General features: G+C 32.0%; 1 protein-coding gene across 1 annotated transcript; it reads right to left on the reverse strand.

The window, feature by feature from the left end:
* Positions 1 to 751: 751 nt before the first annotated feature.
* Positions 752 to 1,366, reverse strand: LOC131037786 (probable disease resistance protein At5g66900). Its single transcript, XM_057969976.2, has one exon. The coding sequence runs from the start codon at positions 1,364 to 1,366 to the stop codon at positions 752 to 754; it is 615 nt and encodes a 204-aa protein (XP_057825959.2).
* Between the last annotated feature and the right edge of the window lie 22,926 nt (positions 1,367 to 24,292).

The raw sequence follows: 24,292 nt of genomic DNA on the forward strand, positions 1-24,292 counted from the left end.
GGATTCAATTAGAGAGGTGTCGACTTAGATTCGACACCTCATGATAGTTTAGTGGGAGACATCTCACCACCACTCATTGAGTGTTGGATTAGACTCCTGATTCAACCCAATCACTCTATCTAAATGCACTCTACTTCTCCATGTTATAAATTGTCGACTATGTTCTTTCTTAGTGTAATATTGTTCTTAATTTAATCTCTTATATTCCTAGTTTATTAAAAATTATCTTTTTATTTCTCCTAGTGTTGGGTTAGTATTCATGGGTTTATACCCATTCCAAGCTTCCTCCCAAAACCTCACACATTAGCCATTGTTAACCACCCAAGATAAGTGTGGGAGGAGGATGTCCCTTGAGCATCTCATGAAGTTCCATATCTTAGACCCCTTGGGAAGAGTTCTCAAAGTAAATATATGTTCTCTATCCAAGGTGTCCAAATATTTATATCTCGTCACCCTCACCCAAGTAGAGTCTAGATGGGAATATAGTCTCCATACTGATTTGGACCAAAGTGGAGTTTGATAATGTTAACTCAAGTAAACATACGATAGTGAGATGAGGTAAAAACAAGGGGTTGCAATTACATCTGTCTCTATATGATGTCACTAATCTTGTGGAGGACAATGTTTTCAACAAGAGTTTGGATCTTAAATATAAAACAATTATTAACAATAAGAAAATTTCATCATAGCCTAATATACTGATTTACATATGTGTATATATTTCAAGCTCCAAAAAGTTATAGCAATCAATCTAGTCAATTTCAACTTTGAGCTCTGCAATAGAGATGTTCTTTCCCCGCAACCATTTCTTCCAAACCTTCTCATCACATATAACAAGCTTCAGGGAATTCAATTCGCAAATAGCTCTAGGCGACCTCGTCAAATGAGAACATTTTCTCATATCCAACTCATTCAATCTCTTTAGTTGCCCCATTTCCTCCAAAATTTCTCTCAGCTCTTCACAGAATGAAATGTCTAGGCATTCGAACTGCCCAAGTTTTCCTATTGACAGGGGAAGCTCTTGTAGACCTGGCAATGCCAATAACATTAACATCTTCAGAGAGCTTAGATTCCCAATGTCATAAGGTAACTTCTTAATCAGGTGGCAGTTGGTAATAGACTGCATCAAAGCATAGGGCATATAATAGAAACTCGGGGCCACCTCCTCCAAACTACTAGAGTGGTATAGGTTGAAAAATCTAAAATTTATGTTGTTGATGGTTTCAAAACCTTCACATAAGCTTAAAGATGGTTTCTCCATGCTTAGTAGTGCTTTTCTTTCTTTCTGAGTAGAGAGTGTAATCAACGTCTCCAAGCGGACACTTTTGAGTTGAGGGAGTGCAGATAAAACATCTAGAACTTTCATTATTCCCCTCTTTGTACTGTAATTGAATACCATGAGACATTTTAGATTCTTCATCAATTTCAGAAATGGTGGAACAAAGCATTCAGTTGAAGTAAAGTGTAACAAGAGAGCCTGCTTATATCAATTAAAAAAGTGTATAATTAGATCATTGTGCATGTTTGTTATGGTTGCTATTTATTTCGGTTAAGTTCTCATCATACTAAGGTTGAATACATGAGATGAAAATATGTAAGCAGAAAAATAGTGCTTAAGGTTACGATAGTAGAAAAATAAGTTGTGAATTGAGAATGCTAGTGTTGCATTGTCCTATTTATGACAAAGCAGGACAAGAACATCCTATATATCTATAAATTTGTAATAGTTTATCAAGGATATTTAGTTTACTAAAATATTAAATTCGTGCTACTAATTTTTCATGGGAGTTAAAATATTTTGATGCATAAGAGAAATGATTCTAGGTGATTGGTATGAGCTTGGCCCTTCCAATTCATACTATTTATCATAATAAAAAACAAAGTTGCTGAAAAAAATGATGTCTAAAATTAAAAATTATGACTAATATTTCAAAGAGCTTTTGTCAATTTGATGAAAATGAATATGTAAGAGACTTTTATAATAACCCACCTATGTGAATAGAGAGAAATTTAGCATCAAATGGTGTGTCGTTAACTCCCTCCCATTTCTATGAGAAACTCTCCTGCTTCCTATGCATCACGAACCTCTTCTTGTGGACTACACTATCTTGGCACCCCAAATGCAAGGTCAATTCTCGCATTATATTATTTTGAGAAAAATATACCTCTGAGATATTTCTCTTTGAGATTCCTATTGTGCTCCTGATAACTACTATCATGTCATTAATGTTTAAAAACGATAACATCAAATCACGTATATAAAAGACAAAGGCAATTACCCTGAAGTGCTACTTAAATTTTAAGAAATTTTTTTTTCTTGATTAAGTTGTTGTGTAATTTAAAGAAAGTAATAATAATTTAAATATTATTAAATTATTATTTTCCTGATTAAGTTATTGAATAGTATACAAAAAATAAAGTTATTTAGCTATATGTCATTAATTAATAAGTTACTTTAATGAAAATAATTTCAGTCTAATATAAAAAATAACCTTTTAAATGCATATACTTAACTTTCTTTTCTATGAAAAGGTTGTGGAAAACATTTCCTTCTTAATTATGTTGAGTAGTATAAGGAAAGTATAAGAGTAGTTGAAAAGTACTAAAATTATTATTATCTTCATTATTAAGTTATTGAATAGTATAAATAAAATATTATAATGTATAAAAAAATTAAGCTAGTTAAATAAATGTTACTGATTAGTAAAAGTTAATTTAGATAAAATAAGTTGAGATTAGTTTAAAAAAACTAATGAAAACATTTTCTAAAATAAAGTAAATAAATATTATATTATTTAATGTGAATTATTGTGATGAAATTTCATTGTAAATAATGTAGGAGTAGATTTTATAGAACAAGTTAGGTTAAAATTGATTTAGATAAATATTTTAGATTTTGTAATCTAATGTAAATCTAAATTTTCACATAAATTGTAGCTTGGAAGTCTTGAATTTTAACAAGCAAAATAAAGATTGTTGAAATTCATTTCATCTCAATATTTATGGTTTGAATGTTTGTAAGGACATTGCATTGTCATACCTATGATAAAGTATGACAAGAACTCCACATATATGTAAAAAAAATTGAATATATTACTTGTGATATTTAGTCTACCCTTAAAATACTTTTTAGATAAAATTAATACTAGTAATTTTTAATGTGCATTACAAATATTTTGAAACACATGAAAAAAAATGTTAAGAGAAACGAGCACTAAAAATTATGATCAATATTTAAAAAAAAAAAAGAAAAATTCCCAACATGATGAAAATAAATATGTAGGAGACTTTTGCAATGAACCACCTATCTAAATAGAGAAGTTGGACATCAAATATTGTGTTATTAAACAATTCATATCTTTTGTGATACTTGTTATAATTTTAACTTGATCTACAATTAATGCACTTCTAATTTATAAATATAATTTATGTTGGAGTGTCAACATTACTTTTTATACACAAAACAAATTTTGAAGTGATGGTATTATTCATATATTCTAAACCATTGTATTAATAAAGTAAATATTTAAATTGGACATTCATATGACCATATCTAATTATCCTTGTAATAAAATACAATACCTTAATTTAATAAAACTAATTCACATAAAATAAATGCTTAATCTAATATATTATTATTATGTAACATTTTTATGGAATTATTTTTAAACATTTATTTAATTCTTTTCTAAAGTAAAATATATATTATTTTAATATTGAAAGACAAACTTCAATAAATTTTTATGAAAATGTTATTTGTACATAACTACATTTTAACCAATTTAAGAAGTGTTAATAGATGAGATTTTAGACAACCTTACCAGTCCAATGCTAACAACATTGAAGTGAATTTGTTAACAAACAACGATGAGATAAAAAAGACAGTGATAAACAAATCTGAATGACTTACCGATCATTCGCTCAATCAAAACTTTAACTAAGCACAAAAATTATTTAACAAAAAAAATCCAACCATCAAATTTAAACTCTTGCTGAAATACACAAAAAGTGTGAAATCTCAAACGAAAGTGCTATTTGTGCATTTTTTAATTCTTATCAATTTAGGTGGCCTTAGTCGACGGGGATTTGGACGGCCTCATGGCTCCAATGCTAAAAACGTTAACGTGGATGTGTTAACTAACGACGAACCGACAAGATGGAGGTGATGATAGGTGACAACATCTGGAATATGGATTACCGGTACCAATCATTGGCTCGCTTCTCAAATATAATAAAACCAGAGGGGAAGGTTGAATGCATGTGCATGGTAGTTGTGCCTCATTCTCAGTTTTCCATAGGGGAAGGTTGAGTGCATGTGCATGGTAGGTGTGCCTCATTCTCTTAGTCCATCGTTCTCTTGTGCAACACTCACCAAAGGTTGAGTGCATGCACATTATTACTTGGATGGGACTCTCTTGCTAGGAAGAAGCTCCTTTCCCTATTTCGGTATCACCTGTGAGTTGGGAGGAATTTATCTCATGGCAGTCTTGGAGTTTGTGGCCCTCATGCTAGAGAGACTGCCAGCATCTAGGTGCCCACTTTTACCACTTTTGTTGGGGCGAAGGTCTCTGACATTGAGTCCATTGCGCAGGCGATTCTTCCCAAATTCTACTTGGACGACCTTCACCAGGATTTATGGTGGGTCTCTTCGTGGGCCAAGAGTCGCAAAGTATTGGTGAGCACCAAGAAAGGTGATGCCCTAGAGAAAGCACTCGGTGAGTATGCTTTGGACGTTGTCCCTGGAGATCGTAAGATAGAGTCTAGACTATCCTTTCAGGAAACTTCGGAAGGGAACATTATTCACCTTAAAAGTAAAGTGTCGTCAGCACGTGATTTTTTATTTTGAAAGTTAAAAAGAAGTCTCATCTTCAAAATAACAAATTTTGTGTCGAAGAGCATTTGGTTTAATGGTAAAGTGAATGTTGTAGGCATTTAAATGATGCTGAGTTCAAATCTTCTACAATACTAAAATAACAAATTATAGTTCAATTTTCAACTGAACTAGAATACTCATGCGCTAGCTTTCAATCATCCTTACTCACCAAACTTTGATTGTCTCTTTACCTTTTCTCCTCCAAATATGTGTTTAGGCATGGTTTTCATGAGACTAAACATTCACATGGTTTCGATGAGGCCAAACATAGGCATGGTTTTAATGTGGTCATGGGTGTTTGATTCTCGTTACATACTAGATTGTTGTCCTTCACCTTCAAATTTCTCCTAAATGGTTGGGACACCATGTCCTATCAATTCAATGGTTATTCCCTCTTTCTTTGAACAATGGTTATTCTCAGTGATTTCTCAGTGAATATATTTATCATTGATTTCTCATACTTTGGGTTGGGATGAAAAGAATACCATGCTTTTTTTTAATTTTCTTTTGTTTACTTATTTATTTTTCCTGTTATTTTTTTAAACTATAGGAATCTGGTATAGCAGCCCCTACAAAACATAGTGCACTTGATAAACGTTTTAACATGACTGGTGACACTAACATGACACATCCTTTGGTACCACATGCATTAGAGGAGAATGGACCTTACGACCTCATACCTTGCCATGGGAAGCTTTTGCTAATCGACTTAGTCCCCAACCCCTTATTTTATCTTATTTGAATTTTATGCTTATTTTTGTGTTTTCCTCCTAAGGTTATTATTAATATTAATATGTTTGTATATATTTTTAATTATAATTGTTAGCACTATTTTGTGTTAACATGTTTAATTATGATTTTATATTTTTATATATCATTGTAATTGGTTAGAATAAATGTGTCAACATTTGGAGTATAGTTGTTAATATTCAATCAAAAGAATTGGAGAAACCATTGTCCCACTACTAATAATACTTACCAAATGCCTAAGAGGACATAAGAGGTAAATACTTCACATTATCATTTTAAAGTTTAGTGATCAATTAAAGGTTAGATTTATCACTTGCATCTAGCAATATATTCATAGCCAAGTGATCCATCTAGTTGTAATTTATACTTGGGGATATAGAGGCAAGTGTAAATGACACTAGATTTTTTATTAGAATAGAATTGCTAAGTCTATGTTATTGGACCCTTGCACCTACAAGAGCATTCCATTTTTCTCAAACATGTGTCACTATAATAGCATTAGTATGTGGTTAATTGAAAAAATGATATAAATATATAGATACCACTATGTCATGAACTAAATTGAAACCTATTATTGTATAATCTATTGATTACTCAATAATTATAACAATTAATTATATTGAAGTATTAATTCTATAAAAGTAATCATTAAATCGATACAAAAAATTTTAAACTTATGTAGAATTATAGTTTCAATATTAGCTTTTACAGGTTAATACTAATTACATGAAGACATTAAACATTTAACACAATAAAAGAAAATATAGAGTTTATAGTGATGCAACATCAACCCCCTTACAACTAAGATGACTCAACTTAATCAAATAAGTGGTGGATTTCTTGTTTGATTACATTTTCTCTTTCTCAATGGCTCCACTCTCACATATTGGTCTCAAACAATCTTAACCTACTATATATTTTAAATGTGAAATTTATTGCTACATCTATTTGTAATTATGAGTGGAGTTAGGTCAATTTTTTCAACCTTTTCTACTTGTATTGCCTTCCAATCAATTACATTGTTGGTGTTACATACATATTTCTTGACAAATGTTGCATGAAATATAGTATCTATGTGACAGTGAGATAGGGGAAGACTGAGATAATAAAGGACATGACTAATATTCTATATAATCTAAAATTGTCTAATGAATCATGGGGATAATTTGGTAGCTTTATTAAATTTCATTATACTCTTCTAATACATAACAGATTGGAATGGCATGTTTTGTACTAACAATTGTCTTAGAGTTCTCTTTGGATCTACATAGCTCTTTTGTTAATCTAAAGAATTATTTAAACTTCCATAATAATGTCTACTTGCTAGTAATATGCATGAAGAATCTCAAGCTCTATGCTAACTCAATTATCCTAGAATCCATCCCATTTGATTTAAATTTTATAGTATTGTTCATAGATCACATCATAGGACACCATTTGAATTAAGGTTTGCTAGGATTTATTCTAAACAAACTCCACTAATGGAAAGTATTATGTGCACTTAACTAGTCATTTCATTGTGCATACATTTGGAGTATATCATCCATTATCTAATAAAGTCTCTTAATCCAACCATATATTTTTAGATGATAAGTTATACTTAAATTAAAGTTAGTGCCTAGATTTGTGTTTCATTAGAGTAATCTGAAATTGAGAGGTGAATATTTTATTTTTTTTATGAGAGAATATTACATTTGGCAACCCATGCAATCTAGTAATCTATTTAAAGAGATATATCACTATAATTATGCTTTGCTAGATAAGTGATTGACTTACTCTAGGATGCTACCATGCTTAAGATGAGTTTGAGGTAGTCCCACCATAAAATCCATATAAATTATTTACCGTCTATGTTGACATCTAGGTTTCATCTTCTTAATGGTTTCTACTAGGTGGGGCTTTACTTGAGAGATGGTGAACAAGATAGCTTTATGAATGAAAGCGTCATATAATAAATTTTCATTCCCTTTTAAAAAATAGATGTCAAAATTATAGTTTCTTAAGAACTCCAACAATTATTTTTAATGAGAAATTAGTTTAGAATGTATTAATAAATACTAGATTCCTTTATAATTTTTATTCTATTTGAATGGTATTCCCACTAGATAGTGCCTCAATGTTTTTATGGCATACATGAATTTGATCAATTATATGTCAATAATATGATAATTCAGTTTTTCATCCTATAAATGTTCAGACTAAAAGGAAATCACATGCCATCTTGCATTAAATTTCCTCCAATCCCATCTAAAGGGATATTAATTGTAGTCCAAAGTATTTCAAAATCAAACACTAGCAAAATAGATGAGGTGGTAAGGGATTTCTTTAACAACTAAAATAGAGGTAAAGAAGGTAGATAGGAGCTTTTGGCTACCTCAGATGCTTATGAATCATTGAATTACCTTCTTAGGAACTCATTTATTGACTTTCTCTATTAGCCCCTATCAAGTCCTTCAACTCCTCTAACAAAATGCCTCTTGTGCTCCTCCACTATTCTAAAGGTGCTTGTGGGCAAGGAGGTTTTAGACTACATTTATTACTATGAGAAATTTATGTTAATCAAAAGATTTAACTATTTGTGGTTGTCCCTTTCATCACTCCCCTCTTGGATTTTGACTCATAAGGACCCTCTTGTGTTAGGTGAGATGGAGATTTATCCTTGTGCATTGTGGGCTCTTTCTTATGTGCTTCATGATAATATGGCTGATAGGGATGTTATCCATTTTATGGTCCTTTGGAAATGGGACTCTCAATCTTTATCTGTCCACCCTTGGACCCCATCCTTTAATCCTTTGTGGACTCTATTTAGGTTTCTCCTACTTGGGTCCAACTCCCTCACCCACAATTGAATTTTTTGAGCACTATTAGCTATGAATCCATTGGCAACAAATTAGGTTGCATTATCAAAGATAATCCTAATGAAGTGTCTTCTCCCATAATTCCTTCATGAGAATCTTTGTGGATCTTAACCTCTCCAAAACTGTTTCTTCTCAGATTTACCTTAAGGTTGGTGATCTCTAGTGGACATAGTTCTTGGATGATGAATGGATTCTATTCATATGTCATCACTTATTTCATAGAGGGCACCTACCCTCATCCTATCCTCACGTGTCTCATATTTTTTCTTCTCCTACCTAGTGGAAGAATGCTTATAGTCAAACCATCTTACTATATTTATTGTGATTTTAGAATCATATTATTCTTGGATATTGGAAGCCTCCTCTTTGTGATCTCTTATAGTTTTTGTGGCTCACAGTGATTCGTTCCATATGGATCTTGCTAATGTATCCCTTATTTCTCTTTTTTATATTTCTTCCCTCTATTGTTCTTGTTCCTCTATCTATTAATGTTGTTTATGTCCCATTAGTTTATTTTGGGGCTCTCTAGAGTACAATACTCATTCCTTCCTTGGTCTTAGATTCTCTTTCCCGAAAATAGCAGGTTCTTAACCTAGGCTCTATGACTCCTCTCTTGGACTCTATTGTTGTGTCACTTGGTTTGGACAATACTTTTCCTTTTGCATCTCCTGATAAGGATTCTTCTTTGATTATTTTTTGTAGAAAGATAAAAGTCATTACTATACCTTTGTAGAGATCTCAAACTATTCCTCTAGGCCCACTACTTGGTCCTATTTCAGATTTCTAGTTGTAGTTGTAGTTTAGTTGTACTTTTTTGTTGTTTGGGTTATCTTGGTGTAACCTTGATGCTTCCTCTTGATGTCTAATGCAATATGTCTGATTTGTAATGGGGTAGGGTCCTTCCCCTCTCACTTTAATTAAAAAATAAAGCTAAACAAGGTTTGATACCAATCAAAATGAATCCATGAGTACAATAATGCATCCAAACACTAAATCTAATAGGAGAGCTAACAAGAAAATTTATTACAAGCCCTTTAACTTCTATCACTACTACATAGAGGGGGCATTTGAGACGTTTATTTAAGACAATATATTATTATTGTCTTAAATACATATTATTATTTAAGACAATATATTATTATTGTCTTAAATACATATTTTAAGTTTAACTTATATTTTTTATTATTTAATTGTCTTAAATTAAGACAATAGAAAAAATATTTCTCTAAATAAAAATTCTTTCTCTCTCTTTAGTTCTAACTCAACTCATCAACGCATCTGTTTCTGCTCACCCGATGGCAGGGGCATTGACAAGCAGTTATCAATGGCGGGAAGGATTAGTATGGGATTAATTCAATCTCCAAACTCTTCCCATATTTTCCCACCATCTTCACTGATCAGAGGACACTACAATTTGATTAGGCGTTTTCCAGTGACAGCACCGACATAGCTATAATCTCCTTCATGCCAAGCACATTGCAGATCTGGTTTTCCAGGGGTTTGGAGATCTCAAAAAGTTATTACTCCTGTACAACAGCATCAACATAACCCCAGGTAAGAACCCTTCTTTAGGTTTCTTCTGTCATTTTAGAGAAATTTTTGGTAGGGTTCTATAACATCAGTTAATGCAAGGAGTTACGAAAACTTGTAGAGCATTGAATGTGCATATACTACAAACCAACAATAATAGAAAGAAGGCAAAGAAATAACCTTGCAGCGAGCGATTTGGATTAGGCAAATTTAGATTAGATAACTGCAAAGCGTAGAGACTGCTAAGTTTGGGAAGACTAGACAAATTCCATGATTTTTGACAGAGTAAGTTTGTCCTATGCCTTTTGCTGTTGGATCTGCAAATACCTTGTCTTTTGCTTCTAATTTCTAGGTGTTGTTTGTTTGCTTGAATTTTTAGCTAGATTTGTAAATAAAAATTGTGTTTGTACAATAATTTGTTTTAGCATTTTTGCAATTTTGGGTATGTTTATAATCTTCTTTTTTCCCAAAAAAAAATATTATGGGTTTGCTTATAATAGTTTTTCTTTGATTATGGCATTGTTTGTCGCATTTGTTTCTTTTCTGTAAATTAAATGACGAGTCTGTTTAAATTTTATACTGGATTATTAATAATGTTTTATTAAGAAATTAATTTTTGGGCCTTTTCAGAAAAATGGTTATAATAGTATGAATCAATGGGCATTTAGGAATCTCTTAGAGGAGTGTGATTGAATATACTCTAGTTTTTTGCCACTCGTAAATACTGTTATGATAAATCAAGTACATAGCCAATTCTGTGAAGTACAATGTGAAGAATGAAGAAGATAAAATACCGTTTAAGAACAAGATGGAAGAAAAAGATGGGTGTATTTTGATCTTGCCTTTCTGAGGTTCATATGGTATAAAAGATTTTAGCCATGTCTATGGTGTAAAATCATCTCACTAAGCGAAACAGTATCATATTTCTTGGATGAGTATTTGTTAGGGGAGGAGATTACGGTTTAGGTAATGGAATGTAAGGAGGGGCTAGTCATAGATGTTAGACATCTCCAATTGTGGATCTCCTTCCTCACTTTCGCAAATTGACCTGGTTCAGAATATATTCAATATAAAACAAGAGCTACAAAGCAGCAAAGTTCCTACCCAGGTATGCAAGGTATGAGTTTTGCAAAAAGGAGCTGGTTAATGCTTCAAACACTTGAAAACTGTAAAATGGTTCTGCTTTAATGAGTACATATGTCTACATAATGTTTGTTAGAAGCAGTTTTATTTAGTTTTCTGAGAAGAATGTCAAGGCTTTCCCATGACAGGCGCAAAATATTATTGCAAGTGTTTTTCTACCAGGGAAGGTTGTCCCTGTTCAAAAAAGAAGCACAACAACTAACCTGAGGTCAATTTATTTCATCTTTTATTGCTTTGAGAAGTAGCCCAATCTATGTTTTAAGGCAACTATTAAGGAAATACTCAGGATCCTTCACCATGTGAATAATGTCATCTTGACAAAGAACAATAATGATTGATCACTGAATGAAAGAAGTTGTTAAAGTTACAGTTTGAGATGACAAATATACAGTTACTTTTTTGTTTTATGGCTTCTGAAATTCGGCAAGAACAATACGGATTCATTGTCTCATAGTCAAGGAATGCTCGACAACTATTGACAGAATTCAAGATGGGGGATATAAAAGTTGGTAGAACTACATGTGGTCGCGTTATAAAGTTAACAAAAGACACATGGTACTCTAAGTTTACATTTTCACTCAAGTGAGGAGATGAATGCATTTTCCATGGCAACGTAGATTTAGAACAAGCTGGAGGTCTTCAAGTTATGTTTTTGTATTGAGGGATTTTTTAATCTCATGGTCTTTGAAGAAGCATAATTGTTTTTCAGAATCGATAGCCAAGGTAGGCAAAAATATTGAAGAGAAGTCTGAAAATGGTAAGATCATGCCTATCTAGGGTGAGTTGACCAGCCAGTAGCAACTAAACTAACATGCATTACCAAGTATTCAATAATCAAAAGAAGAAACTACTGTACTCAAAAAAGAGAGATTTATCTACTCATAACTTTCTGATTAGTGATTATACACACTGGAAGCATATAAGCTAGTTGAAGTGCTTATATACAATTAAATACAATTTCAGTGATTTCTTTAAATTTTCTCCCTTTTCCTTCCTATAAGCTTGATCGAAGTAGTCCAAATCTTGGAGAGAGATCAGTTGCAAGCAGTGGAAATTTGTGCGAATCTAGAGATATTGTTAGCAAACATGGAAGTAGCAGAGTATGTGGCTAATACAAAATCATGAATGAATAGTCAAGTGAAGGACAACAAAATAGATCATGAAGAATAGTGTTTTCATAAGCTTCAAAGTCATGATTATTAGATAAATGAGTGTGAAAGTCATATGAACGAGTCAGAAAATAATTTTTAAGTCTTGAAAAATACCAATACATGAATCATGCCCAAAGTTGTTAAGAGCAATCGAGACAATCAACAGTACCAAGTACTTGAGGATAGTGCTAATAATAGAATGACAATGTTGTGATAGGGTTTCTTTTGTTGTCAAAAGGATAAAGGTATAAGGTGGGACAGTCCACCGTAATATCTATTAAGGAGCAATCATGAAGCAAAGGTTAAAACAGTATAAGTACCAAAAGACAGCTTGGAGCAAACAAAACATTGGTACCTTGCAAAGTAAGAGCGACCTTATGTTAATTGATTTCAAAACATAACATACTCATAACATACTCTTAATTAAAGTGAATACTAAGATTCAAATAAACATCATACAAACTCCACATATGCCACAAATAATGCTATTTTGATGTATTGGTAATAAGAATTGCCATTTCACCGTACACATGTATTTAAGTCTAAGACATGATAATATTACAGTGTGAAATATTCTAATGCTAAAAATAGGCAGGGAAAATATCCACACAAATAAATAACCCTTCTTCCTCAATTGAATTATCACACCTAATGTTTCTTGGAATGAGGAATAATGGATAAAAGCAATACTATATGAAATCATGGAAAACCTACTAATATAGGAAAGCCCTATTTGAGATAGGAATAAACCCCCCAAAATTCTATAATCAGATTTGAAAGTGAAAATAAAGCCCCCAAAATTCTGTAATCAGATCTGAAAGTGCAAATAAAATCCCAAGTGCCATGATCAGTCTTCAATGTCTCCAATAACCTTGGCTAGAGATTTGAGAATGCTTAGTTCCAACAATATTGTTTCTCTCTAGGTAGAGAGACTCTAACTTTCCCAGACCACCAAATTCAATTGAAAAACTTACTCTTAAGTTGTTTCTTGAAAGATAAATCTCTGTTGTAGTTGGGTGCCATTGGCCAACAATTTGGGAATATAATACCACAGTTGATAATCATCCAAACTTGGTATGTATAGTTCTTAAAATTAAAATAATATTCCAGAATATCCTAAACATCATATCAAATATATTAAAAATACATACAATAAATCCAAACCAACAAAATGGCATTTTGGACATTAAGATGAATGGAAAACCATTCATTTTGATGTTCATTTTCCTGGTACATGTGAGTGGCACAATCTCCTCTCCATTTATCTAGCTGTTCAATTCCAATGATATATTTTGTCTATAGGATTACTTATGTAGAAATTGGGTTCTTTCCTTGTCATGTCTCTCAAAAGTCCAATATGCAATGCTAGATGAATCATCACTCCAGATATGTATAACCATTTTTACAGAACTACAAAGATTGATTAAGTCACTTGTCACAGATTAATTTATTTATGAACTCGGAAAATGAATAGTTGTTTGAATTGATATAAAAAAATTCCCATTTTTACAGAACTACAGATATTGATAAACTCACTTGTCACAGATTATTTTATTTATGAATTCAAAAAATGAATAGTTGTTTAAATAGATACACAGCAGAATTTCCATGAGTTCCAACTACAACTCTGAGTTATACAGCATTCTCTAGCAAAATAAGTATCTTTTCATATTCCAAGGAAGAGGTTCTAAATCCACCAGCTTAATCCAAAAGAAATATCTATTATCAGCAATGGAATAGAGAAACTAGATTATTGGGTTTGCAAGAACCATGCAATGCTAACTGAATCACCACTCCATATATTTATAACCTTCTATACAAAACTAAAGAGATTGATAAACTCACTTGTCACAGATTATTTTATTTATGAACTCATCCATTGGGAAAGAAGCATACAAATTAGTGGAAAGGTAACATACCCATGCCCGATCTACTATATGTAAATTTTTAATGTCTTAAGCCATCTAACATGTTTGTGGAAAATAAAGTAGTGTTGTTTATCCAAAATAAAATGTCCATATAACTTCAACTTGTGTAGCTAAATTATTTATGGGTAGAAAACATATAGGTTCTTGATCAAGTGTGTATATGTTGATTCATTACGACAAAAAGGTCACTAATGAATTTGAAACAATTTTGGTTGTCAAAAACTAATTTGCAGAACTTCAAAAGGCAAGGAATGTAATCTGAAAAATTATGAAAACAATAATTATGGGGAATGTCAAACAAAACCTTTGAAAGGGAATATCATAGTCAAAACCAAAAACCATTTCAAACTAATTTTACACAAAATAACATAAAAAAAAATGTAGGTCTTTTGCTTGACCGCATAGGTCTTAAATAGTTAAGCAAGCAAATATCTATGCAGCATACAACATGCACCTTTGATCATGATTATTAATCAATGAAAAATAAAAAATTCATTGTCTTCTAATTTTTAATCAAGTAACAAGTGCGATCAAAGGTAGATTTTGTATGCTGGATAGACAAATGTGTTAAACAAGCCCAACATTGAACAAAGTCCAACTAAAGTTATGACTTGATTTTGGCAAATTCAATACTCCCCTTCCCATCAAGTTTGCTAGAAAAATAATGCTGCAAATATGCTTCGCTAATGAATCTTTTGTATTGATAGGGATTCAACTCATCTATGAGCTCGAGAGTAGGACCCACTTCTGTTTCCTTACCTGGACTATAAAAAATCGCAATGGAGATTTGTTCTATGTCTATGCTTGTGACCGCTTTGTGCTCAATGCTCTTATATATTCCATTGTTTGTCACCTAAATCAAAGCACACAAACAAAACTTACATTTGATATCAATCTGGTGGCATCAAGCATTAATCCCAGTTTATTAAACAGAAAATTAGGTAATACATGATCAAGAATAAAGAGGGGAGAGTTTTGTTTAATACATGAAATCTTAAATTGAGACGATCATTCACAAGTTGGATGAAAAAGTTAAAAATATACACCCATACAAATAATCTTTCAAACAAGTTAACATCCTTTAATAGGTCCTTCACATTGTTTGGCCTAAAATATTAAAATTTATCATCATTACTCGTGCATGCCCCCAATATATATGACAAGGGCACCAAGGATGGGTTGAACATGAATCTATTTCCCATCCTTACAGATCTATAGCCCTACCATTTCACCATCCTGCAACAATAGTGTCAAACTAGTTGCATCTGAATGAGGGCTTAAGCCAAAAGCCAAAAACCAGATCTGGTCTTGGGCAGGGTGTGTAGTAATTCATTCACATTGTCTGTGACATTTTCTCAAACATGTTAATGAAATGGTCTGGTTTTAGCCCAGCATTCTCTGATAAAACGAAAAAACTATATTCCCAAGCTTTTGAACTTCAACATATTGATCCATGGTTTCTTTGCAACAAACGGTTAGTGCAATCACATTGAAAATTAAAATGATATAAGTCGGATAGGAACATGCTACCATACCATGGAATTATTTTTCAACCAGATTCAAAAAGGGAATCAAAGAATTATATATTCTTTACATATCTACAGCCATCAAGAGACTTCACATAAGATAAATTCAATGACATATTATCAACATGAGATCCACAAAATGATCAACCACATTGCTTGAGCTTAAGCTTTTATTCCTTCTATTGAAAGAGGGAAAAGTTGAGAGTGAGACTAATGTAATGCCACATTTTCTTAATGAACCAAGAAGCCAAAAAATATAGAGTAATAGAAGGTGTGCGCCTATCCATCATATTATTTACAAATCCTACTCTATATAACTTATTTTTATGCATTCCAATCTAATGGGAGTACGCACAACCAACATATTCCCATTGTGCAAATTAACCAGTAAAAGTGTTAGTTGCCATCACTGGTAATCTAGATTAGTAGATACTAGATTAGTTGTAATTTGTTCAATATTGTTACACTTAATAAAGCCTTGAGTTGTGTGGCCTTATCTCAGTTAATAAATCCTTGATCCATGACATGATTAGTGGAGTCTATTTCTGTATACATCTGCTTTATATGCAAAAAATCGCTTGAATAAAACGGACCTTTTTTCATCTTTTTATTTTGTTCTCTTTTCCAGTTTGCATTTTGTTAGTGCGATGCAGGGTCATATTTTCAGTAGGGTACCAGAACTAAGTTCCCAACTTCCCAAACAAGAGGGCTAAGCCATGGATGATAACTGCAACTCTTAAATAAAGGTTTTATCAATGTTAAATTTTCATGATCAGATTATATAGAAATAATTCAAATACAACTACACAAAGTTTATCCTGGGAAAACCTTACTCTTGAAGGTGAAAAACCCAGCAATGGTATTTCTTATTGTATTTTATCAATTTACAATATGTCTTTACAATATCGAACACTTCTATTCAACATTCACAGGGTGAGAGGAATGTATACAATCTGCTGTGTATTAGAAGTGCAGTTCACTCACTGTCTATGATCCAACTGCTGTGAACATACAACTGCTATAGATGTGTATCAACCTGCTATAGGTATATGACGAACTGTTGTAGGTATATCACGAACTGCTGTAGTTATATCACAAACTGCTGTAGATTAAGAATACGATCTGCTTAATGAATTATCTGAATTACCAAAGGAGATGGAATGCATCGATCTATATACCCAATCTCAACCTGATCAAGCAACATGACTTATATCAAAAGTCGGCTTCAACCAACACGTCTCATTTATTAGACATCGGTTATATTATAATTAACTTGACTATTCATAATCACATCTTATGCCAATGGTCACGACTTCCAATGTGATCGGTATATTTATTAACAAGTCTTTTATTATAAATGACATAAAAATGATAAATCGGATACTTTAAATGTGTAAGGCCGTTTCGGCCCTTCACACATTTTAAGGTGGAGTCGACCCTGAGAAGTCCGACCGAAGCTATACATCAACAATCAAGTGGGTAGATTTAGATTTTTTTTGTTTTAAATGGCTGGAAAAGCTAAACTCAATATTTGGAAAAGTTCAATAGAGAAAATCTATATTCGTGAAAGGTGAAGATGAACATGCAACACCTGTGAGTATACCTATGGACTGAATTAAAATCTGTTAGCATAGATGGAGCAACCATTTAGGAGGAAAAAGAATGAAAATCATTAGCCACAATTTTGCTCAACGTACAGGATGCACAACTGCAACATGTAAGTAGAATGATTAATGTGGATGAAATTCTTTCAACTATGAATGGCTAATCAAGAACTAGTGTTATCAAACATCAACAACTTCAAATATGTAATGATTTGCCAAATCAGTTGGCTGCAATTGGTTATCCAATATTAGAAGAGGTAGTGTTATGAGTCTTATGGGGTTATGGTCCCTCAAGGCACACAAGCTAATCCCAAACTCCAAAAAATAATTGGCTTATTACTGCAGGAGAAGTTCAGAAGAAAAGACACAGGAGAGAACTCCCATTGCCTTGTAATTTGGGAAGAAAATTCAGTTTTTTTGCTATTCGTGATTTCTATTTAAGTTATTTTTGTTGTGCCTCTTCTGACTTAAGTCACTTAGGGGGGTTCTGGTGTTATGTGGGGGTTGTGATATTCTCCTTTATATAGGAAAATAAAGATCTGTTTTAGGTAGATATGAAGGAGCTATGCACAGGAGATGAGCTGATCAGTTTCTATTTTCTGTTAGGTGAAATATAGTGTAGAGTTTTGTTTGTTTTAATTTTTATGTTTTCTCAGACAACATAGGACTGTTTTTTCGTCTCTCTATATAAAGTTAATTCTTTTAGTTCTCTGTTAGAACTAACTTGACTTGCAGGCACAAAGGCATTCATCTGTATCAAACATAAGGAAAGCAAATATAAGGAAAACAAATTGGCATTCATCTATACCCATTTTCCTTGAACTGGTCTTGACTGTATCCTTTGATAGTCATTAATACTCTTTGCTTGGCTTTAATTCAAATCCATGATCTTAACACAAGCCCGAGATGCTATATTAAGGGTTACTCTCCTTTCACTGCCATCAATTGTCAATGGACTGCAAACATCATGCTTTAGTTTGTTGTCTTCATTTATAAACGTGCTGAATGTGGCTACAATTATGGTGTAATACTCATACCAGAAGGGCTTATTGACTTCATTCCAGAGGTAAAATGCTTAGCTAACTGATTGTGTTGATTATATACTATGGTGAATTCTTCCAAAGTGTCATTTCATTATGTTTCTTAAACTCTGGATATGGCTTTGCCCAAGTACAACAATTAATAGCTGAGTTGAATGAGATTCTTGCTCATGATGTTGTTAAAAATCTTTTTATGCATGTTTTTTGTTTGAGTCCACATAAGAACTTCTGAATCTTCATGCATTCTAGGTGGCAAAGATAGAAACTGAAAAAATGCTTATATCTATGGTTGAAACTGAATTGGGAAAATGGAAAGAACAAGGGACCTATGCTGGCCACTTTAAAGGGTAGTCACATTTCTTTGGGTAAGATCTGTGTATCTTGCAGAAAATAATAGATGTCTTTTTTTTAATGTGCCTTTCTAATTCGAATATTCTATTATCTAAAAATTTTCTACTTTTTTCTTAACAGAATTTTTATGGTTTCCACTAAGGATTGAAGCAAGAGAACCAACAAAAATAGAAAGTGCTAAATTTCACAATAGAAGGCTGCAGAAGAAGGTATAGGATTGACTTGATAATTTTTGTTTCTTAATGTTGCTTGTACTCTATTTTTTCCAAGTGAAGATAACCTTATTTTATCAGAGTTATATATTGAATGAAATATCTACAATTACCATCCTGACTATTTTTATTACTGTTGCTTGAGAGTTGAATCTGCTCTTTTGTTTAAACACATATTGATTATGTTAAGATCTTCTCTTGGTTGCTATCTTATGTGTCAAGGTATGCCAACTTATTCTTTTGACTGTCCTTTTCCTTTCATGTATGGCTATGATCTCATGAGCTGAACTCTTGTATCTTGAATGCATATATCCTTCTTTCATTATTTATGGTTTGTGTCTTGGCTGCCTAATGACTTCTATTAAGACTGAATTTTGGCATTTGATAGTCTCACTACTGGGTCATGACACTAACAAGGTGTTCGAGTACCCTGATCTTTCATTGTTGTGGCTCATATGACTATATTCTTCTATAGACCATTGCAACTATAAAGACTAAAGACTCTATCTTTTTTTGTGCTATTGAACCCTTATGATTGGTAATAATTCTGAGTTTTCCCTATGTAAGGGCTTATTTGTCTTTGTGCTATATGCCAAAACCATGAAAGTGAAACCTTTCAAATGGATTGTACAGTTATTATACCAGCTCACTATAGTTTCGATGCTAATCATTGAGTCTATATCCATATTTTTATAGTAGTCCTTTCATCTCAAGACACATGCAAAGACAGTAAACAGTGTATTTTGATTGTGAGAATCACATATGAATATGGACAAAGGAATTGGTTTGAATATTCTTAACCCGATGCTCTTAGTCTACATTTTATATTAGAAATGTTTGATTTATTTTGTATTAGAAATTTTTGATGTTAGTCTACATTTTTAATGTGTTTGGATTGTGACTTGCTTCTCTCTTGGCATGTATCTTTGTTTTTGTATCACATTACTACTCTTTTGCTGATTGATGTGCATTTGAATCTCTTACCCTTAGGCATTTTCTTACTTTTTTGCTGATTGGTTTAGGGTTGCTTCATGTCTCTCTATGATCAAGGGACTCAAAGATAACTTATGTTCCACCCATGTGATTATTATCTTCATTTAAATTGTTATCTCCATTTTTGTTGCAAACCTCAGTTTTATATCTTTTCTGACTATAGGATTTGTATACACTTGGCATGAAGATTTTTCAAAAACCTACTTATTGATCATGGGAAACTTATGCCCATTTGATTTCCAAATCATCATTCTCTACTCTTATCTTTTTCCTTTGATACTCGGATGTCATATATACTTGGGCACATGTTCATTCCTCGTCTTCTTGAAAGCTTTGCATCATCCTTTAGCAGTTACAATTGACTACCCTATGGCTATCCTTTAATGATGGTGAGTTTTCTTTATTATTTCTATTAGTTTCAATCACTTCTCTTGCATTTTTGTTGTCAATAGGTTTAAAGCCATTGTTGTAACTGTATCTCAAACTTGCCATTTTTGTTTCCCTCAAGGGTCTCCTCTCTTTACTATTGACAAACCCTTACTCTCATTTTGAAACCACTTTCATTATTCCTTTTGCTTTTGAATAATCATAAATCCTTTTGTTATTCTCTGAGTCTATGATCTTTCTATTGGTTGTCCTAATTCTCCTTTGTCATTTGTCCTCTTTTCCTCCATATGATAAATATCTCTTCTTTGATCATTGGCTACACAATGTGTCTTATTTTAGGCTTTGCATTGTCATGTTATTCCTCTTCTCTATGGACGATCTGATCCATATAATCCATTCAGTAGCTTCTCCTCTTGGATGTGACAGTTTGATCTAAGGATCAAGGCACTATCTCTTTCATTGACTGGCCCCATGGCTTTTAATATACCTTCAACCTATGATTGTGTCCTAGACCCTTAGACATTGAAAAAATGACAGTCATTACTTTTGGGTGGCTTGTTCTCACTATCACATCTCTTTCTTGCAATTACCATGAACTTTATTTGACCTCTTGGATTGCTGAATCGTTCAAAGTGGTAGACTCATTATTGATTGTAAGTGTAGAGAAGTGTAGAGTCATTTTGATTGTCATGAAGTTCACTATTCTTTCCATTAGATGCTTCTCTAATAGTGTTCTCATGTCTGTGATAAGGGCTTCAGTAGGGTTTGTTTTATCAAAACCCTCATCTATCACATATTTTACTGTATTTTACTTGAATGCATTATTTCATGCCCAAAATTTGATGTATTCAAATAGATGAATAGTGCTTTTTCCCATCATTAGGGTTATGATTGACTATAAAAGATGTCCTTGAAGCTTGTACAAATATAATGTTATAGGTTTATTGAGTATCCATCTTTGTGTTTGGTGAACCTTTCAATGTGGCTGCTCATTGTCTTTTGTAATGATGCTTTGTATACTAGTTTATTTTGTCTTTCACTAATTCTTGGTAGCTTGTAGTTTAGTTTATTCCTGATCAGCTATCTATTAGGATTTATGTTGTCTGATGTTTAGAGATCCAAAACATTGGATAGACTAAATTCAAACTATGTAGTTGATTCCAGAAAATGAAAGAGATATAATTGACAAATAAATCATTATTACTCGTTTCTATCTATGCAATCTTGTATAAGAAAATTCAATTGCATAATATTTGAATCAAGAATGAAAGAACGGATGCATCATCATTGTTGCCATGTAGGTGGTCATGATAGACTTTTTCATGATCGACCAACTAACCATCCAAGTTACTTTAGCCTCCCTAGTTTCATGCTAGCATGTTATTCTAGAAATAATCTCTCATTTCTTAAACCTTAGTTGGATATGTTATTTCAGGTGACAATTCTAAGGCATTTAGAATTCATTGCATCCTATTACATAGGACGAAGTTTCCAGTCAAATGATTATAGTACTTGCAATCACAACAAGGCGCACAAAGAAATGGCTTATGTTGTTTCATTTCTGCCCTATTATTGGTGAGCATTACAAGTCTGCTTCTCCACTCTAATTATATAGCTTGAGAAATGTAAAACTTAAAAAAAAAAATTATTTTTATTTTATTAAATGTGTGCCTCTGGTTTGGGTGTGACATAGTGTGCGACGAGATGGGTGGAAGAAGGAGATGCAAATCATCTTGCAAATCTAGAAAAGTATGTGTCCACCATATTTGCAGCTAGTGCAAGGCTAACATATGCTATAGCTACTATGATTATTTCAAACAAAACAGGGAATAGCAAGATCAACATGTAAATTTGGCTCATATAAAGTTGGAAATTGTTGAAAAGGAGGAGAAGCATGTATTACGAAGTGATTTCAGATGCCAAAATAAATGGATCAGTGCTGGCACAACATATAGAAGTTTTGGCAATTATAAACCTAATTTTGTATCATCATAATTGTTTAATGAATACTTGTAAATTTATTCACTCTCAAGCTCTCCTTAAGAACATGAGCTGTTGGTTGTTTCTTAAATAATTATCAATTTTGTTTAGCAAAGCAAGCCTATTTTCTTGGATGAAGTTATAGTTTGTTATGGTATTTTGTTCAGTGTTTTGTAAGAAATTAAATATAATTACTTTGAATATTGTATTTCTATTTGGATACATTTTGGTTGAAAACTACACAAAATATTTAAAATAAATTGTTTATTTTTTTAATACATTTTTGTTGAAAACTACACCAAAAATATTTAAAATAAATTATTTTTTTTAATACATTTTTTATATTGTCTCTAGAGAGACAATAGTTGAGATCTTAAGACATATTGTCTCTCAAGAGATATTATGATTTTAATCTCAACTATTGTCTCTATATAGACAATATGTCTTTAAATCCCAACTATTGTCTCTTAAGAGACAAATGTGAAATTGTCTCTACAAAGACAAAAATCGAGTATAAGAAACATAAAGAGTGTGGGGATGCTAGGATAACCAAGTTTCAAATTTAATTACTGAGTGATTATGTTATTATTGATTCATGTTCTTGCATCAACAATTGGAGAACTTATTTAAATAACATTACATCATTGCCAATATCTTCTAATGAACAATATTGATCTAGATTCAAGTTTATGTCTCTAATCTAGGACCCCATTTCTAAATATTTCAATGTTGAGAGATGTTCTATAGTGATAACTGATATATTAGTTTTTAAGAACTTGTGTTAATAAAAAACCCTCATAATTTAAATTGAAGTCATTTAAGTCTTCTAGCTTTTTTTAAAAACAAAAAAATAATAAATATAGGTGTGAGTGCAAACAATCATGTAACCCAAGATAGTGGAAGAGTGATTCTTCAATAAATTATGGAATTGAGTTAAAGGCAATTGATATGAATCAATATTAAAACCTTATGATTTGTGATCAATAGTCACAAACATAATAGATTATAGGTAAAATTTATAAAATTTTTCTTAATCAACGTAAATAAAAAATTAATGCATCATCAAGTGAGGCTTATGCCAAATGCATTTGATGAATAAGAGTGTTAACAATGCAGATATTTTTTGTCATGCATCTTTATCTTCCTTAGATAATACTATTAATAGCAATAGTAGTATACCTTTAACACCTTAGTATTCAAAATCTAGAACCGTAAATGATGGCCACATTTCGAATAACATGGTTCAGAGCACCACATATCGTGATAAATAGAAAGGTACATATTTGAGATGCCATTTTCTTTTTTGTCTCTTTAATAGTACACTACAATAATTTAAAGCATTTGAGAATTTTGATAGTTGCAGCAGTAATTTTTATGAATATTTAGGAATTTACACTATGAGATTTCAAATTTCCATACTTATTCAGAAGATTTTTTAATTTTTTTTCTTTGAAGGCATTTCATGGAGGAAGACTAGAATAATATATATTAATTGGGACTGTACAAGTAGAGGAAAGGCAATTATGGAATAGATGTTTAATAATGATATCTCTAAGTAATTCAAATATCCATTAGCTTCTTGATTTTCAATTGTGAGAAATCATCTATGCATGTAGTTTCTATTTTTTTAATATTTTATTTAAGCTAATTTGGAGGGTGATTGTAGAGGCATAGAGGGGAGTAAGAAGAAAACATTAGTTTTGATGATCCTAATCAAACCATCAAATGATCATTTCAACTATAATGCTACAAATATTAGAAATGCATCCCATATGCTTTAATTTAATTTGTTTATTCTATCTAAAATGGTGTAGTTAATTCTCCTATTCTATAATTCTATAATTTTACTTACATATCTGGCAAAATAATTAAAGTTTAAGCCTCTTGTTTACATGGCCTTCTTCTTTAATAAATTTTATTTACACTTGCATAGAGTAGAATTTATTTTTCCATTTAATTTTCTAAA

This window comes from Cryptomeria japonica, chromosome 4 (genome assembly GCF_030272615.1).
Source record: "Cryptomeria japonica chromosome 4, Sugi_1.0, whole genome shotgun sequence".
Classification (NCBI taxonomy): domain Eukaryota; kingdom Viridiplantae; phylum Streptophyta; class Pinopsida; order Cupressales; family Cupressaceae; genus Cryptomeria; species Cryptomeria japonica.